Source organism: Kogia breviceps, chromosome 15, assembly GCF_026419965.1.
Source record: "Kogia breviceps isolate mKogBre1 chromosome 15, mKogBre1 haplotype 1, whole genome shotgun sequence".
NCBI lineage: Eukaryota > Metazoa > Chordata > Mammalia > Artiodactyla > Physeteridae > Kogia > Kogia breviceps.
The window spans coordinates 6,893,753-6,912,733 of NC_081324.1; the positions used below are offsets into that span (position 1 = coordinate 6,893,753).

Genomic DNA, 18,981 nt, shown 5'->3' on the forward strand with positions numbered 1-18,981 from the left:
TTCCTGATGACAGCAGATGATCCAAATGAATCACTCAGCTCCTTACACCTCCCGGAAACTAGGACAGGATTCAGAGGGAACACAGACAAAAAGGCAAGTCAAACCAGCTCATTGAAATCATTGTAATTAAGGCACCACAGTCATTTTTTGTCTCCTAAACATTTGGAATAAAAAAAAGAAAAAACAATATAAGGAAAGCACTGATACAAAGGAATTCTTAAAAGTCAGAGATATTTGAAAATAAGGTCTACAAAATAAGCAAAAATAGAGCAACTAGCAGTAGCAGAGAGGGAAGAGATAGTTTAGATATATATTAAGTACTATTTGAGAGGTAACTGAGGCTAAGTGAGCATTTTGTTTTCATGTATTAATAAGGCATGCCACAACTCTTTCAAAATAATGTGAGGTGGTTGGGAATAAAGTCTACGTGAACCATAGGGCCTTTAGAATATCAACAGTCCTGCCTGAGTGCAAACCCTTGCCTTGTCACATACTAGCCGCATGATTTAACTGCTCACTGCCTTAAGCTAACTGATGGAGTTTACTGTGGGAGCAGTAATAGAACCAACCTCAAAGCATTCTTACCTCCTCTAAGTTAATTCATCTGAGGAAGCTCAGAGAACACCAAGCAGGATAAATGCCCAAAAAACTACACCTAGGTATATCCCTTTCAAATTACAGAAAATCACAGATTAAGAAAAACCAAGAAAGTCCTGAAAGTAGCCAGAAGGGAAAAACACCTCACCTACAGGGAAACAAAGATAAGAATTACATCTAACTTCTCCTCAGAAACCATGCAAACAAGGAGAAAGTGAAGTGAAATATTTAAAGCGTTGAGAGGAAAAAACCTCACCAACCCAGGATTCTGTGCTCTATGAAATTATCCTTTAAAAGTAAAGGAGAAATAAAGTACTTCTCAGACAAACAGACACTGAGAGAATTTGTTGTCAGCAGACCATCCTTGTAAGAAATGTTAAAAGAAGTTCTTTAGAGAGAAGGAATATGATATAGGTCAAAAACTTGTATCTGCATAAAGAAAGGAAGAGCATGGAAGAAGGAAGAACTGGCTGTTTTGTCACAGCTGCTTAGACTGATTTATGAAACTTTTAAGAGGAATTTTCAAGGTGAGTTAATGTGCCACTCAAGATCAGTCTTACGTCTTTAGGTTCGATTATTTTAACGCTGGTGATGATCACATGCATGAGCCTCTCCACTGTGATCCAGCAGGTCTGGGGGGAGGTCTGGCCATGGGACTAACAGCTCCCCAGGTAACTGTGCTATGCAGCCAGAGCTGGGGGCCATGGCTCTCAACCATTTTTGGAAACTGGCAGGACCTACGTGCCATCTTAGGCAGTAAACATTACCCAGATCTTTGCAACACAAAAGGCTGTTCCCAACTTCTAGGGGCTGCCCATATTCCTAGGGTCATGCCCCCTCCCTTCATCTTCAAAGCCAGAAATGATTGGTCAGGTCCCTCTCATGTTTTGCATCTCTCCTACCTCCACTGTGGTCACATCTCCCTCCCTCCCTCTCTTTCCTTCTCTCTCCTCCCTCTGACTTCAGCCAGGAACAGTTCTCTGTTGTCAAAGGTTCATATGATTAGATTGGATCCACTTAGATAATCAAGGATAATGTCCCAATTTCAAAATCCTTAATTGAAACACATCTGTAGGGACTTCCCTGGTGGTCCAGGGGGTAAGACTCTGTGCTCCCAAAGCAGGGGGCCCAGGTTCGATCCCTGTTCGGGGAACCAGATCCCACATGCATGCCACAACTAAGAGTTGCATGCCACAACTAAGAAGTCTGCACTTGCAACTAAAGATCCCGCATGCTGCAATGAAGATCCCATGTGCCACTACTAAGACCAGGTACAGACTAAATAAATAAATAAATAAATAAATAAAACAAAAAAACCAGAGCTTCCCCCGAAGCATTGAAAAAAAGAAAGAAAGAAAAGAAAAGAAAAGAAACACATCTGGAAAGTCTCTCTTGTCATGTTACTTAACATATTCACGTGTTCTGGGGATTAGGACCTGAACATCTTTGGGGCATCTACCTATCACACTCACTACTCCCCATCCCAATTCCAAAGTCTTTAAAAAATTATTTTATGAGTGTATATTATTATTTCTGAATTTCTTGTTTGAGCCTTAACATTAAGATAAAGATTTAACTCTTTAATGTGCCCACACATTCACATATACACCCTCCTCCTTTCCCCATTCTACAAATTTCCCAATGAGTTAACCAAATATTCTATCCAATTTTTGCTTACATCATTATCCAGGTATTTACATTATTATAAGCATATAAATATTTTTATAACCAAAATAGATATTATGCTATGATTAGTTTTTTCTTTCTTACATATATGTCATTTCTTTCATTCACTTAATTTTCTATGTATCAATCATCTTTGAGGTTCTCATCAAAATTGGAAATCATTTCTCAGTACATTCAAACACAGCAGAAAATCTAGTAATTTTTTTTCTTTTCTTGAAAATACCTCTCCTTGGCCTTATGCCCTTTCATTTAAACTTAGATTGATTGTTCTCGAATCTATTATAGCTAATGACCTGGAGATACTCTTTTGGTATCACTTCCAGGATTCCCTTCACATTTCTCCTATGTTGATGATTAACTGTCCCTTTTACTCCCTCTTTTTTGTTGGAGCACATGCTCCAGTAGCTCTCTGAGAAAAGGTGCATGATTTTGTTTAGCTTGCATGTCTTAAAATATTTTTATTCTACCCTCATATTTGTTTAGTGTTTAGGCTCTATGTAGTGTACTGGGTTGTAAATCTTCCTCCCTGTCTCCAAAATGACATTGATTTGAGAGACAATCATGTGGAGAGTGGTCTATATGGCATCTTGTAGTTATGGAGTAACAGAGAAGGACAGTTTTGAAGGAGTTACCCAGAATGACACCTCCACCACAGCATGCTCTCAAGATCAGTTTTAGAAAACAACAGACATAGTACTTGACAATCTGGGAAATGACTCCCTGAAATATCTATGCTTCCATATTTTAAAATCATTTTCATGTACTTAACCTCTAGACTTTTATATACTTAACCCCATTTGAGGACTATTGTTTTTTTGTGTGTGTGTGATATGCGGGCCTCTCACTGTTGTGGCCCCTACCGCTGCGAAGCACAGGCTCCGGATGCGCAGGCTCAGCGGCCACGGCTCACGGGCCCAGCCGCTCCGCGGCACGTGGGACCCTCCCGGACCGGGGCACGAACCCGCGCTCCCTGCATCGGCAGGCGGACTCCCAACCACTGCGCCACCAGGGAAGCCCAGGACTATTGTTTTAAAGAATTAACTCTTTCTGGAAATGTGGGACCCAAAATGTAGAGAGAAATAAAAACCCTAGCTTTCTTACTCTCTCCTTATTTTTTACTTTTCACCCTTTATTTACTTTTTATAGAAACAAAGAGCTTTAGCTATTTCTTCCTCCTGTAACACCTCCTCCTTCTACCTAATAGAACAGTAGGAAATGTGGTTCAATGGACTCTTTGTGATTCTGATGTTCAACAACCTAAATTTCTCTAGATTCTAGAATACTCAAATATAATCATCAATGATTACAATTTTCCTTTTTTATTTTTCATTTTAAAATTTATACTGGGGCTTCCCTGGTGGTGCTGTGGTTGAGAGTCCACCTGCTGATGCAGAGGACACGGGTTTGTGCCCTGGTCCGGGAGGATCCCACATGCCGCGGAGCGGCTGGGCCCGTGAGCCATGGCCGCTGAGCCTGCGCGTCCGGAGCCTGTGCTCCGCAACAGGAGAGGCCACAGCAGTGAGAGGCCCACGTACCACAAAAAAATAAAAATAAAAATAAATAAAAATTTAAAATAAATAAAAATAAAAATAAAAAATAAATAAAATTTATACTGGAAACATATATGGTCCTGCTTGCAAGATATGAAAAAGTTAAGATTTATATGTACATTATAGATAGAAAAGATTCATGATATTTACGGATTTTAAGATAAAGATGATTTTAAGGATTCAAGATAATGAAGAAAAGAAAGACTTCAATAATTTTCTAATCACCCTTCTCTTTATTGTGAACAATTTTGGCATACATGCCTACAAAGAAAATTATTATTAATTTTAGTAAAATTTTAATGAAAGCTCATCATGTCCTGGATGCTGAATACTATGGCAATGTTATAACCTTAATTTCTGGGTTTTTATCATCTTTGTGGAGCCCAGACAGCTATACAGTGAACAGTTAAGCAGTCTATGATTAATTGCTAAAATGAGAGCTATGAACATATAATATCTGATTCAGTATGATGTAAGACCTAGACTATTAGGAAATTTGCTCCAGAACTTTATCCTGTAATTTATTTAGATGAAAAATAAAATTTACTAAGCTGTAAATTGCTGAGAATGCAACTGAAAATTTTATACTAAATTCAAACAGATTACCTTAATATATATTCAACCTCCGAATTCATTTCTATCACAAGCTCTGAATGGAAACAAACATTATGATACTAAAACTGAATTTTTAGCCTAAGGCTAACATGGAAATGAAAACTGAAAAACATAAGTACAGTACATTTATTTCTTTTACCCAGAGTTTTACTAAGAGTTTTGTGTTATTTGAACATTTAGACCTCTTACACTTCAACTTCCTCTGAAAACAATAGAAATATATTCCCACCCTGTTACAGTTTTATCACCCAGTTCCTATAGAGAAATCCTTTCAACTGAAGCAGTTTAACAAAAAGGTTAAATCCAAGATGCTATCAATTAATGATGAAGGTTAGAAATTTAGTAGTTAATAAATGTTACATATTTAATGTACTTAGATGAACTCTTTTGTGCCCTTGAGCTAATAACTCATATTAATTAAATTATTAATTTAGTTAAATGCAGAATTAACATTTAATCTTCTCATCCCACGGCAAACATATCTTCCCATCACACGGCAAATGTACATAGCTTGAAAAGCCACAAATGACTAGAAATAATATAAAAGTGTAGGTATTTCAATATGTAAAGAAGAAAAAAATCAATATCTGGTTCAAATTGCTCTAATAACTCAAGTTCAGACTTCCCTTTCTAGTTGGCATTTGCCAAATTTCTGGATTCCACCAATTGTCTTTAAGTTCTAAACAGTGAAAAACTACTTCCTCAGAAGCAGACCAAAAAAAGAAAGAAAATGAAATCACTTTTAAAGCAATCAAAACCAACCATCAACCATCATTACTGGGGAAATAAGTAGTCAGGATCTGAGTGAGACCTTGAAGGCATAAATATAAACTTCTACACACCACGCCTCAGCTGTGCTTCTTAACTGAAGGCTCTAAAAATTACATGGTTTCCATAAGTGAATTACATTCGTATTTTTTCCATAATCAAAGGATATAGATCAAAGTTTGGTTTCTCAACCATGTTACTTCTTGAAGAAGCATTCCCATGTGAAAATGAGACCATTGCCTGAAATCAAGAAACCAATTCAGAAAGTGATCAAAGCCATGAAAAAATCATTTTGAAAGTTACTGAGGGACATGCAAGCACACTTTATTGAGAGCCCTGAGGTCACAGCAGAGAAAAGTATTGATGTATATTTTTGTCTTGTGCTTTGTCATATTTTTTTCATTAAAATAGCTTCATTTGGAGACCTATAAGGAAAGGCAGTGCTGTACCAAAAGAAGGAAAAGAGGGTGTAGATATTAACCTTTCATGGAATCATTTCAGCAACTGAGATTTCCTTTTACCTTTAATCTTTTCACATGGAGGAAATATTTTAGAAATTAATCTCTACCTCTCCCCCCAAAATCAATTCTCATTTTCAAAAGGGAATTTTGTTAGATACCGTACATCATGCGCAAGTCAATATAGAATGAATAAAAATGCTGTTTCTGGAAAGGCAAACAGGCTGAGTTAGGGTTAGAAGACTCCAGGGATGGGGGTGGCAAGAGCAGAGTAAAAGCAAATTAATCCCAGGATGTTTTCCATCCAGAGCAAATTCATCTACTGATGATGAAAGGTGGAAAAAGTTCTCTTGGTTATGGACTGGGTTTGTCTAGAACTTTTAAACTACCAAAAACACTATTATAGGTCATATGTACCATGAGAACTATCATTACAACCAAACATCTAACCAAATGGGAAAGAAATTAATTTCTGCCAGTTGGGCAATACTAAGTTCTTAACCTTGTTATAATAAAAGCTGTCCCTTTAAACAGTTCAGTAAGACAAAGACTTTTCTTTATATCCATAGATGGGTCGAAAGGTGCACGCAATACCTGATGTTCTATGGAGTGAATGCTCTGGGCACAGCAGAGTCTTCATACCACAGCACACTATTTTTTAGGGAAAAAAAGAAAATGAGAAATGTAGGGAATGTAGGAAATTTCATGCCCAGGGAATCTTGTATCTACTCTGCAATTCATGTATCTGAAAATTATTAACTATCAATGGGCTTCCCTGGTGGCACACTGATTAAAAATCCACCTGCCAATGCAGGGGACACAGGTTCGAGCCCTGGTCCAGGAAGATCCCACATGCCATGGAGCAACTAAGCCTGTGTGCCACAACTACTGAGCCTGCGCTCTGAAGCCCACATGCCACAACTACTGAAGCCCGTGCACCTAGAGCCCATGCTCTGCAACAAGAGAAGCCACCACAATGAGAAGTCCGTGTACCACATGAAGAGTAGCCCCTGCTTGCCACAACTAGAGAAAGCCTGCATGCAGCAACAAAGACCCAATGCAGCAAAAATTAAATAAATAAATTTATTTTAAAAAAATTATTAACTATCGAAAGATTAAAGTTATTTTTAATTAAGATACTTTAGAATTTTTAAAGTGTTTTAGTTCAGGCAATATTTATTAAAGTTAAAATGTAGTAAAACCAGTAGTAAAATTCTGATAACCTCCTCTCTGTTCTCATCTTAATGAGGTGACTTTATTCTGAGAGGATTTTCACATTTTCTTTGATCTCTATCAAAACTCAGTGTAGCTGGAAGCAACCTAAGTGTCCATTGACAGATGAACGGATAAAGAAGATGTGGCGCATATATATAATGGAATATTGCTCAGCCGTAAAAAGAAACTAAATTGAGTTATCTGCAGTGAGGTGGATGGACCTAGAGACTGTCCTACAGAGTGAAGTAAGTCAGAAAGAGAAAAACACACACCATATGCCAACACATATATATGGAATCTAAAAAAAAAAAAAAAGGTTCTGAAGAACCTAGGGGCAGGACAGGAATAAAGGCACAGACATAGAGAATGGACTTGAGAACATGGGGAGGGGGAAGGGTAAGCTGGGATGAAGTGAGAGTAGCACTGACATAAATACACTACCAAATGTAAAATAGATAGCTAGTGGAAAGCAGCCGCATAGCATAGGGAGATCAGCTCCGTGCTTTGTGACCACCTCGACGGGTAGGATAGGGTGGGTGGGAGGGAGATGCAATAGGGAGGGGATATGGGGATATATGTATACATATAGCTGATTCACTTTGTTATACAGCAGAAACTAACACATTGTAAAACAATTATACTCCAATAAAGATGTTTAAAAAAAAACACACCTCAGTGTAGGGACTTCCCTGGTGGTCCAGTGGTTAAGACTCCACACACCCAAGGCAGGGGGCCTGGGTTCAATCCCTGGTCGGGGAACTAGATCCCACATGCCGCAGCAAAGATCCTGCATGCCACAACTAAGACCCGGCGCAGCCAAATAAGTAAATGATGGGCTTAACAATAACCTGGAGGTTGCAGATGTAAGGATTAATTAATTTAAAGCTCCATCAAGAGAAATTATACAATCTGAAGCACTGAGAGAAAAATGGTTGAGCAAATAAAGAGCCTCAATGATATTTCGGAAAATATCAAGCAGTCTAACACACATGAAATTGGAATCCTACAGGGAGAGGACAGCCAGAAAGGCACAGAAAGTATTTAAATAAATAATTTAACAAAAATTTCCTAAAGTTGGTGAAAGACATGACTTACAGATCCAAGAAGCACAATAAATCCCAAGCAGGATAAATACAAAGAGAAACACGCAACTCAGTACTTTGCAATCAGACTACTGAAAAATAAAGATACAGAGAAAAATAAAAAAGATAAAATAATAAAGAGAAAGAGAAAAATCTTAAAAGCTGCTGGGGGTGAGAGGATTACACAAAATTGACAGAGGAACAATAATACAAATGATGGCTAATTTCTCATCAGCAACATTGGGGCCCTGAAGACAATGGAATGGTATTTTTAAAGTGCATAAGGAGAAAAATACAGTCAGCCCAGAATTCTATATCTAGTGGAAACATCTTTCAAAAACGGGGTAAAATAAAGATATTTCAGTTCAACAAAAAATGATAGAATTCATTGCTCTCCGACTTGCACTATGAGAAACACTAAAACTCATTTTAAACAGAACTTAGCTACTTTCAGTTTCACCTAATTCTCTAAACTTTTCAGGCTAATCATATGTGCTGACAGAGTTTGGGACAACGATTCCAAGTCCATAATGAAAAGAGCATTTGTTTTAATGGTACTGAGCTGTGTATAATATAAATCACTATTTCCCAGAAGTATGGAGGGGAATTTCCCTTAGCCTGATCATAATTATCATATGAACACGGGTGGTTAATTTTTCTACTCATTTAGGTATGGGCAGAGAAGCTGAACATAGGGTGTTAGAACTTCTTTTGGAAGGAAGTTCTTGCTCAGGGTGTGGAAGAGACTTGGCCAAGCATGGGTATAGGAAATGAAAGAGAAAGGGTGGAGTCTTTTTTTCTGCTATAAAGCAAAAAACCATGGCTCCTAGTACAACAGGGCACAATGAATGTCTCAGGCAATCTGATCAAATTCATTAGCAAAAAAAAAAAAAAAAAGCAGAATTAACACTTTTCCTCATGCACCAAACATGTGGAGAAGTCGTCCCAAGAGTTCAACGTCACTGAATCTTGTTCCTACATTAGTATATTAGGTAGTTTTAAGAAACTTGACGAGGCTATCCAAGGGAAAGCAGTGGCCGCCCTTCCTCAGCAATAGAATACGAAGCCCCCCAGATACACCACCAGTTAGGCCTCCGTAAGTTGTTTAAACTACAGAGTAGTCCCCTAGAGGAGATAGTAGGTCACTCACTTGCTTCTGCTACAGTTCTTTCCCCCGACAATCACAGAGAGAAACGCTCTAAATAATAGAAAACCCTGAAGAAAGGAAGTATTTCACATGGGATTAGAACATAGATTTCGGAGCCCGACCGCATGAGTTTAAAACTGGGTTCTTTGTGGCCTCGGGGAAGTTTACCTCTGCCTCAGTTTCCTTTTTTATGACCCTCAAGTGCCTGCCTTGCATAGGGCTGTTATGAGGATGTGAAATATGTTAGGTACTAGCAGTACATATATTTGCACAATGTGTTTGCTATTATAATTAAGAAATGAATGGTGTAAGATCCAGCTCTCTGGTTTCATCCGTCAATTCTACTAAGTAGACTCCCAGAGAACCCCCGGTTTTTGCAGGGAAATGGATTCTTCTGCATTTAAAGATATACATCTATTGGTTTTCCAGGCAAGTGTCACACCGAACAGTCACTGTTAGGCTGGTAATACGTAGGGCCAAATGGCGCTCACCAGTCGCCAGCCACAAGAGAACAGTGTGTCAAGGAGTACAGTAAGGAGAAGTGGGCTGTGACAAAGGCATTAGGTGAGGAGGTGGTTTCAGAGCGACAGTTCTCAATGGAGAGGACCAGAGACACTACCTCTTAAAGCTGTTGGGGTGGAACGGCGCCAGAGGCCAGATTATTTACACAAAGGAAGGGAAGTCCTCTTTAACGGGATTCTAGGGTGGAATTCCATTTATTTAAGAGAAAATTATACAACTTCACTTGTGACCTAGGCTGGTGTTATCAAAAGCTAGTGTCTATTAGACTTACAGAACAAAGTGAGAGACCAGAAAAAGCTAGCTTCCTAAAAGCATCTGTGCTTCCTAAAACGTCCTTGGTGTGGGGAAATCCATGGCTCATGATCAAAAAGAGTCTTCTTTTCAACTTAAGATGGACCCTTTATTTGCAAGTAAGTTACCAAGGACAGAATCTGATGGCCCAAAATGACCTCTAGGCAAAGGCAACTGGCCCTGTTCATAAACCCTGTAAAAATAATCCCAGCTCTGGCCAGCTTCTCCTTAGCTTTTACAGTCTGAAGGAGCCTTTCCCAAGAGGACCCTCACCCTCCTCCAGCCCTTCTGGAAGAGGTGGTGAGGCTGCCTGGTATTAAGTAGGGAAAATGCAATTTAAAACAAAACTCCACGAGTCTGGCTACAAAATTCAGCTGTGCTCAGAAATGGATTTTTAATGCAGACACCCACTCCTACTGGGTTCTTCGTCAGTGCCAGGCCCTGGTGTTAACAGGAGGCCCTGGACTCTGGGAAGGAGGCTTGGGGAAGGGGGACGGGGATGCTGGGAACAAAGAAGCTGAGGCAGAAACATCCATTCGCAAGACAAGTCATGCAAAAAGAGCAGGAAGAATGCTAGTCAATTTTCTTAAAAAGATGTTTCAGAAGGTTGGGAAGCCCTTAGAACTGGAGACTGGAATATGAATAAGCCAAAAGAATTAAAGGAAATTTTTTAAAAAATAATGAAGTTTAAATAAAGCTGAAGCGTTGAAAGAAAAAAAGAAAACTAGATTGGAGGTTAAAATAGCAGACAATAAGGACTAAACTGAAGTGAAATAAAGGTTAAGATATTTTTGATTCAGAAAGTTGAAGGTCTAGTATAAGAATAAGTAAAATCTGTGAGGTTGAAAAAAAAGAATTTAAAGGTGAGGTGGGAGGGAGTACAAGAAATTGACTATGGTCAGCATGATAATCAATTAGGACGCTCTGAGGTGGACCCGATGTTCTCAGTAAGTCATCTCATACTGGACAGCAAGTCTTGCTCTTGTTGAATGAGTCAGAATCTGTTTATCTGGCTAGGCTGTAAGTTTCCGAAGTCTATACTTCTACATAGTCCTTAAGGCCTGACCATTCTCTTTCCTTAATTTCGTATTTCATTAGCACCACCATCAGCAAAGTCTGACATTACAATCAATGCTGTCAACTGATACCAGTTCTGGAAAATGTGGTTAGAACGTGGCATTATTTGGAGTCTATGCAAGTCAAAATTTGTGATATATTCTGAACAAGGTCATTTAAAAATTTATCTTTGTATCAGCTATGATAAAAAGACCTGTTAAAAAGTAACAGAACAACAAAACACGAAAGAACATTTAACCCAATGTGGTGTTTAAGAACTTTAAAAGCATACAATGAAGTTCAGTGGCTATGAGAAATCATTCTTGACTATGAAGGAATTTCTAAATGACTTCTACACAAAGCACCATTTTGGTAACCTGGTTCTATATCTATGAAATACCATTAAGTAATAAGGGACATATTTTTTTAAATGTCACAATCCAAGCATTTTACCATTAGGCCTAACATTCTTTTAGTGAGGCTTTATTACTGTGTTAATTTTAATTAGTCTTTGCTTTGCAAACGTTCTGCCAACTCACTCCAGCCTCTGTATTGAAGGCTCTAGGATATCAGCAACATTGGCTGATTCCTAATTTGTTTGATGTCTCCTATGTCACCATTTCACTTTTGCTGTTTTACTAAAATGTGTTGGTACCTACCCCTCCAGTAGCTGCCCAGTTTATGGGACATCCAGAAATTATCTGGTTAACCTTATACTAATTAAAATCCAACTCTGCATCTGGTTATTAAATAGACTGCAAGGCAGACCTTGTGAATGAAATTTTTATTTACACACTGTATCTAGAAGCAGATACATAAATTCTTTATACGATTAATTTCCAAAAATGTGCAAGAAATTACTCTAATTTGTTTACAAACCAAAACACGTATTAAAATCAATGGACTTTGGATAATTCATTCTGTGGTGTTCTCAGTACAAATGGTACACACCTGATTGGAAACATACAGAAAAGTGTAAACTACAGCAATCTGGATTGCAAGTATTAATTCCATGGCACTCCAACGACTATAAAATTTCTTTAACCCAACATGTATACTTATTACAAAATTCTATAAGAATTTTTCATCATCTCTGGATGTAGAGTTTGGATCACTTTTCAGAAACGGCAGCTACACATTCGCCATGTTATAACTGATTAATAAAAAAGGATGTTCATAAAAAATCTTTACAGGATTAAAAAAGTATTAAAAGAAACCGAATTTGTGATTACTAGCATACCAATACTTTATTCTAGAATTTTAAAGTTATTTACGGAACTGGCGACTGTTCCTTATTAGAGTTTTCAACAAAACGGTCTATTGCTGGTAGTATGATTTCATTTTCAATTTAAGACTTTGCATTCGATGAAAAGCCATGAAGATTTAAAATACATTACTTTGCATCATTCATAAAGCAAGTATCTCTCATATACAATGTGAAATGTACAATGATCAAAACCGGCATTTCTGAAAGCATTGTTAAGGGAGATATTCAGACTGGTAGCACTAGCAGACACTGCACACAACTTACGTAAGATTTCAGCAACTTTTATCCTGTTTCAGTAATACTGGCTCAGAAATTATCATGTGTATATCCTTGGGTTTTATTTCCTATATGCCCGTGATTTAGCCTTTTGGCACATGAATTTCTTTAACAGCAAGATGGTTGCCCTGTGTAGCTGGTTTCCTTAACGACTATTTTTAGTTCTATGATTGTTTCCTGTGATATTTTTTGACCTACCAAAATTTTCACATTATTGCACCAGAGAACGGTTTTCCTTAGAAAGAGACTTTTTCACGTACTTTCTACGCTTTCTTATTATTTGTAAAATTGCATAATAGTGTCCTAGTAACACTGGAAATAGCTTCTGGCCTCCATCATGCTTGTGATGAGATAGTTGATAAAAGCAACTCTGATTCATTTATTATGGCCGAAAGAGACAGCGTTCTTGTTTTCTTTTTCTTGCCTTGAGCTCAGATTCTGAGGAACACATATTTAAGAAATCACTGACAGGTAGTGCCCATGTCATCTAAGCTACCATTCAACAGAATCCAGAAATTCAACCAAATGCTACCTAGACAAAACTACAGGACGATCTCTTTTTCCCCTTTCCAATTTTAACCAGACTGTTTTACTACCCTACGAAGCCAGTCTTTCACATTATGTTGTACTGCCTATATGCCAAATGGTTCTCTTTAAACGAAAGCAGAAAATATTGCAACACTCCTTTCTCTATTTGTAAATAACTTCTTGGCAAATATTTTTATTTTTACTGATACACTATCAGACCCTAGAAATTTGAAATTGGATTAGAATAGGGCATTTTACTTAAAAGTATTTTATATTATGAACATAAAAAAGCACATTAAAGATTGGCTTTCTGAATTAGAACAGACTTGCCCTCCATGAAAACACAAAATACAATTTTAAGACCATTTATATGGAAATCAGAATGATCTTAACTTGAAAGCAAATGGCTAGATCTTAAACACATGGTATCATGAGGAAGGCGTGGGGAACAGGCTACGCCCACATTAAGACGGGGTTCAGGGCAGTCCAAAGACCTCTGTGCACCACGATCTCACAAAGAGTACATGTAAATGCTTCTAGAAACGTGGAGAAGCCATCTCAACATTTATAATTCATACACAGTGACTCTGTGACAATACCTGCCATCTAATATAGATGCACAGGGACTTTTAACTCACCCTAATATATTTTAAATTGTTTAAAAATAAATAGTTTTGCAAAAAAATAGTTTAAATGTCTTGCATTAATTTGATAACAAGTTTACAACTCTGTAATAGTTCTTAATCCAAATAGCTTACAATGAACACTTAAATTATATTATTACAGTATACTCCATATTCCATCTTATTAGGTGAAAACATCAGAAAATGAAAGAGGAGTCTTTGTAACAAGGTACAATCAAACATTCCACCAAAATTAAGTACCTTTTCCCCTTTAAGTCAAAATATCATATTATGGCATTGTGCCTTCTCTTGGTAATTCTCAGTTGACTCTAAAACACAAATAGAGAAAAAAAATGGGGATACTGCTTATGTCTGAATGACAACGCTATTAAATTTGATCTAAGACCTTTACTCTTGTTTTTAAATGGGGGTAAGAGACAGGAAAACCGAGGGACAAAGGAAGAAATGTCTTAAATTACATGTTTCATCTGAGAGGGAAACATTTCCTTTAAAGTTATGTAGCTAGAAACATCTTCTGGATGGAGCAATTCTGAAATACTAAAGAATCATGCAGTAAATAAACACTGCATTTCAAAATAACTAAAAAGTATTGGAGGTAACATACTCCACCCCGGCCCAAAGGAATGACTCAAAAGAGATGAAAAAACTAATGATGTCAATTTACTAAGGACTTAAAAAGAAACAAATAGAAAACCTATTTTTAAAGGTCAGTATATATGGTAGGCAAACACTTCCATACACCTGATTTGGTTTTAATATTTTTCTTACATGCTACTCAACAATCTCCACAATTTTTCAACTAAAGTCACTGGGTTCTTTTGGTTTTTAGTTTTTTGTTTTTTTTTTCGGTACGCGGGCCTCTCACTGTTGTGGCCTCTCCCGTTGCGGAGCACAGGCTCCGGACGCGCAGGCGCAGCGGCCACGGCTCACGGGCCCAGCCGCCCCGCGGCACGTGGGATCCTCCCGGACCGGGGCACGAACCCGCGTCCCCTGCATCGGCAGGCGGACTCTCAACCGCTGCGCCACCAGGGAAGCCCTTTGGTTTTCTGTTTTTGTTTTTTATGGTGGGGGGAAGGAAGGGTCAAATCTACCACATCTTAATAGTGACTGCATAAAAGAAAAATATAAACCCAACTTTAAAACAATGTTTTCTTTCTATCTATTCAAATCGATTTAAAACTTTATATAAACTTTATGTTGCAAGAGGATCTAGTCCATTTATGAAAATCATTTCTACATCGAGTTCAGCCAAGAAAACATTGACTAAGCTAAAGAAATCACAGGTAAAACATTTTACCAAAGGAAAGTATAGATAACAATAAAACTGCTTAACACCGGAAACTATGATCATCTAGTATTTCTTTAATAGTTCTAGTTCCATTAGGTCTTTATGTTACGCCAATTTGTACCAGAGTTTAATGACAGAAAAGGCAACTATTTCTAAATTGGTGGTATACATTTCTTTACAATTCTGTAAGGCCATTTATTAAAACAGACAAACCACAAGATGAAAATGAAGGCAACAGAAAAGTCCAACTTCTCACGACCAAAATAACAGCACAACCTTAAAAATAATTTAGAAATGAATGTTGTAAAAGATATGTAGCAGATCTCTGTTCCATTACCCAAGATTATGTCAGTTCATAATTCTAAATAAATCCCTCTAAAGTATGAAATTAAAAATCATTTTCAGTGTAGGTGTGAATTCTGTGATTTATCACACGGCTATGTTTACTCAACACTATCTTTGAAAACGGGCCATTGAAAGAGACATAACAATGTTCATTCTATAAGTTTCATTTAACTTTTACTTAGGATTGAATACACATGAAATGTGCTTTTAATGCATAAAAATCACAGTGGATAGCAGCAAAGGACGGGGGGGGGGCGGGGTGGGTAAGGAGAATCTGATCATTCACATTGTGACTATTCTGCACACTGATGGAAGATAGCTCACTCTTGTAAAACCTCAAGACTTCCCTCTTTAAAGAACCAAAGTAAACCCAAGACACCTTGCCGACACTTCCCCACCCCTGAACGAACTGGTTACTCTTTTACACATAAAACTGAAACAGTATGGCAGCAAAAGATTCTGATAGCAATGGAGAGTCTGTAAACTGTATTTCAATCTCTTTTTCTTCCTCCCCAAGTGCAAGACACAGGGTTCTCAGAGCCTCTCAGTAGTGCTTCTCCTGTAAGTAATCCTTCATTTTGTTTGGCAGAGGCAGCTTCTGAATCAGGTCTATCCTGGTGTACTGACGGATGACGAACCGGCACAGGTACTGCAGGGAGCGCACCTGCATGAAGCGGGACACGGGGTTGGTCAGCCTGACGGGGTAGGTGGCCGAGCCCGGCAGGCGAGACCGGGAGTAACAGAAGGCCCCGTTCTCGGAGTCCCTGACCGAGTGCTCGATCAGGTCCACGATAGACGTGTGTCCTTCCACGTCCGGCTGTTCGTAAAAGCTAAACCTACCATTTGAATGTTCGATTCTAGTGTGAAGGGTCTTGCCATGCGAGCGAAAGCTCAAGCTTAAAAGGTAGCGGTCGTCAGAACTGTCCCGAACGAGGAAAGAACCGTCCGGAACATTGGCCAGCTTCCCTTCTGCCTCCCAGCGGGTGATGGGGCCCCAGTACCATCCCTGTTTCGCAAGTTTCTTCAGCTCCTCTGTAAGGCTTGTCACGACCATGGGACCGCTACTCTGCACCGAGTCATAAACTCTGGCAACCCCGGGGGCAGAGTTAGGGTCGAAATTCAAGTGACAGCGCATACTTTCGGCCACGTGGGCGTCGGAGCCGGCGAGCCCGCCGAAGTTCCTTTGGATCTGATTCGTCTGCAGGGGAGGTAGCAACGGTGAGAGTGGCGGGGCGTCGTCGGGACTCGCCCTCGGGCTCTGCAGCACGACGCCGACCCCCGTGGTGCCGATCAGCAAGCCGTTCACCGACTGGTCCACGAAGATCTCTGGGGCCACCACGAGGTCCGGGTCTACCTGATTCTCGTCTTCGGGGAAGGAGCCCCCTCCCACTGGAGGAGGGACCGCGGAGACTTCCATGGGGGAGGAGCCGTCCAGACAATAGCCGCGCGGCCCTTCCAGAGGGTACATCCCCTCCTCCAAAGGCACAGTGTACTGAATGTAGTCCTGAGGCACGAGTCCGATAACGACAGGCACATGTTCTTCTAGGTGGAGACGCAGGTCCCCATCCTGAGACTCGGAACTCTTGAGCGAGTTCGTCTGTTCTTGGCACGCGGTGTCGGCCTGGAGGTCGTGGAAGTCCTTGCGCACGCCGTTCAGGGCCGGGCCCGGGCCGGGCGAGTGGACCAGGGCCTTGACCCTCACCTCCATCTTGATGCACGTCTCCTCCGACGTGGTGGGGCGCAGGGGCCACGGCGTGGGGCTGTAGTGGTGGCTGCGCAGGGAGGTGGACCTCATGGGCCTCTGCGCCCTCACATCCTTGAAGACGATGGGGGCTGAGGAGGATGAGAAGGTGTCCTCGTCCGCGGAGCCCCCAGAGGGCGCGCCGCCCTTGCCCTTCGGCTTCTGTTTCGCAGAGAGCCGTCTTTTCAACGTACCCATTAGGCTTTCACTTTTTGATCTACTCTTTCCGCCTTTCTCATCTTCGCTGTTGAGATCACAGCTGGCTATATCCTTCCCATAGCAGCTACCAAATAAGGAATCCTCTTTTCCAAAGTCACCGGCTAGGGATGGTTGTTGTACAACCATAAAATCCGCTTCTTCTTTACTTTTATTCAAGTTGAAAGATTTCCGGAAGGTTTTAAGACTAATCTTCTTCATTCTGACTAGTTACCTAATCCAAGGGAATCAATTTCTCTCTGGAATATTATCCTCGAACATCTGGAGAGGCTGCACGCAATGCTGCATCTATGTATTTTTCCCGCTTCATTTACCCTTTGGAGCCATTTTCTAAAAAAATGCAAAAAATAAAAAATGTTATAAGGTCACATTAAAAAATATTTCCACAAAAAGTTTTTTAGTCACTTTTAATCCTTTAGCTTCTGAACAAGGGTGCCTGAGTATGTTTATAAGAAGGTAAGCTCCATTAAGACAGATATTCTTTCCATTTCGCACAGCACAATGCATCACGGCCTACTACATAATCAGCACTTGACAAATACTTGATAATGCTTAACGAGCAAACCGACTCTACCTCTTTGCCTTCTGCACCTGACTTTGATTTTACCCTCACTATGCTTCGTGTCCCTTACTTCCTCACACAGCTCTAACAGGGCCACTCGTCCCCTTCACACTGACCCACACCATCGCCGGCCTCTCCAGCCACCAGCCTGTGTCCTGCAAACGGCCAGCACTCAACAAAGAAGGCCCCACGTCTATAACAAGCCTAATCGATTCTACAGCAAACTATACGTGTTTTAAAATATGCAAACGTCTGTAAAAATGAATTAAAGCAGTTCCATAATCTGTGATGAGCTATCTGGGAAAAGCCCAGACATGTCCTTCTATAGCCATGAGCTCAGCGAGAACAGGGCCCATCCACCTTTGAGTTGTGAGTACCCTGCACAGCCGAGAGCGCCCCGGGAGCGCTGCTTGCAGCTTCAACACGTTCACCTGCAGGGAACACTCCTAACAACTAGGTAGGTACAATTCATCACAGTAGTAGAAACTGCATTTATTTGTCTTAACAGGTAGAAATTGGGGACCTGAAGACTAATAAAAGCCTCCCTGTGTTAAGTGACAATTTTCTGGCTCACTAACAATGAACCCAATTTTGTCCACCAAAAAACTGGGCATCAGTTCACACAGATATTAACAAAACTTAACTACCAATATCCATAAAGCCAAAGGCTGTGAAAACCAGACAAAACAAACATGTTTTGCCACAACAACAGGGACGTTGCAAAGGAAGTAACGTTTACAATAATAACCAAAAATCAGCAAATACTCGATAAATGAGATCAATGGATCAGTATCCAAAATGGCTTGTACCTCGTCTGTCTGGAGCGTCACCCCACCGCCTCCCAAACCCAAGCATGTAAATCTATTTAAAGCTCGACGTAGAGGGTCGGGCCAAGCTGACTTTCTAGGAACGATATAAAATGTTAATGCAGATTTCTAATTATTAGAGAAGTGCAAATCAAAACTACATTGAGGTACCACCTCACATCTGTCACAACGGCCAACACTAAGAAGTCTACAAACAACAAATGCTGGAGAGTGTGTGGAGAAAAGGGAATCCCTCCTGCACTGTTGGTGGGAATGTAAGTTGGTGCAGCCACTGTGGAGAACAGTATGGAGGGTCCTCAA

General features: G+C 39.9%; 1 protein-coding gene across 7 annotated transcripts in view; it reads right to left on the reverse strand.

Moving 5' to 3' along the window:
• SOCS6 (suppressor of cytokine signaling 6) overlaps positions 1 to 18,981 on the reverse strand; it is a 1,023,578-nt gene that overhangs the window by 977,127 nt on the left and 27,470 nt on the right. For 3 of the 7 annotated variants that reach the window (XM_059041416.2, XM_059041418.2, XM_067014390.1), the window contains exon 3: positions 11,765 to 17,622. The exons of 3 other annotated variants lie outside the window; for them this stretch is intronic. In XM_059041416.2, coding sequence (XP_058897399.1) covers positions 15,880 to 17,493 — 1,614 coding nt within the window. In that variant the 5' untranslated portion in view covers positions 17,494 to 17,622 and the 3' untranslated portion in view covers positions 11,765 to 15,879. Of the gene's footprint in view, positions 1 to 11,758; positions 17,623 to 18,981 lie in introns of those variants that run through there. One more of the 7 variants, XM_067014392.1, reaches the window with a different exon arrangement.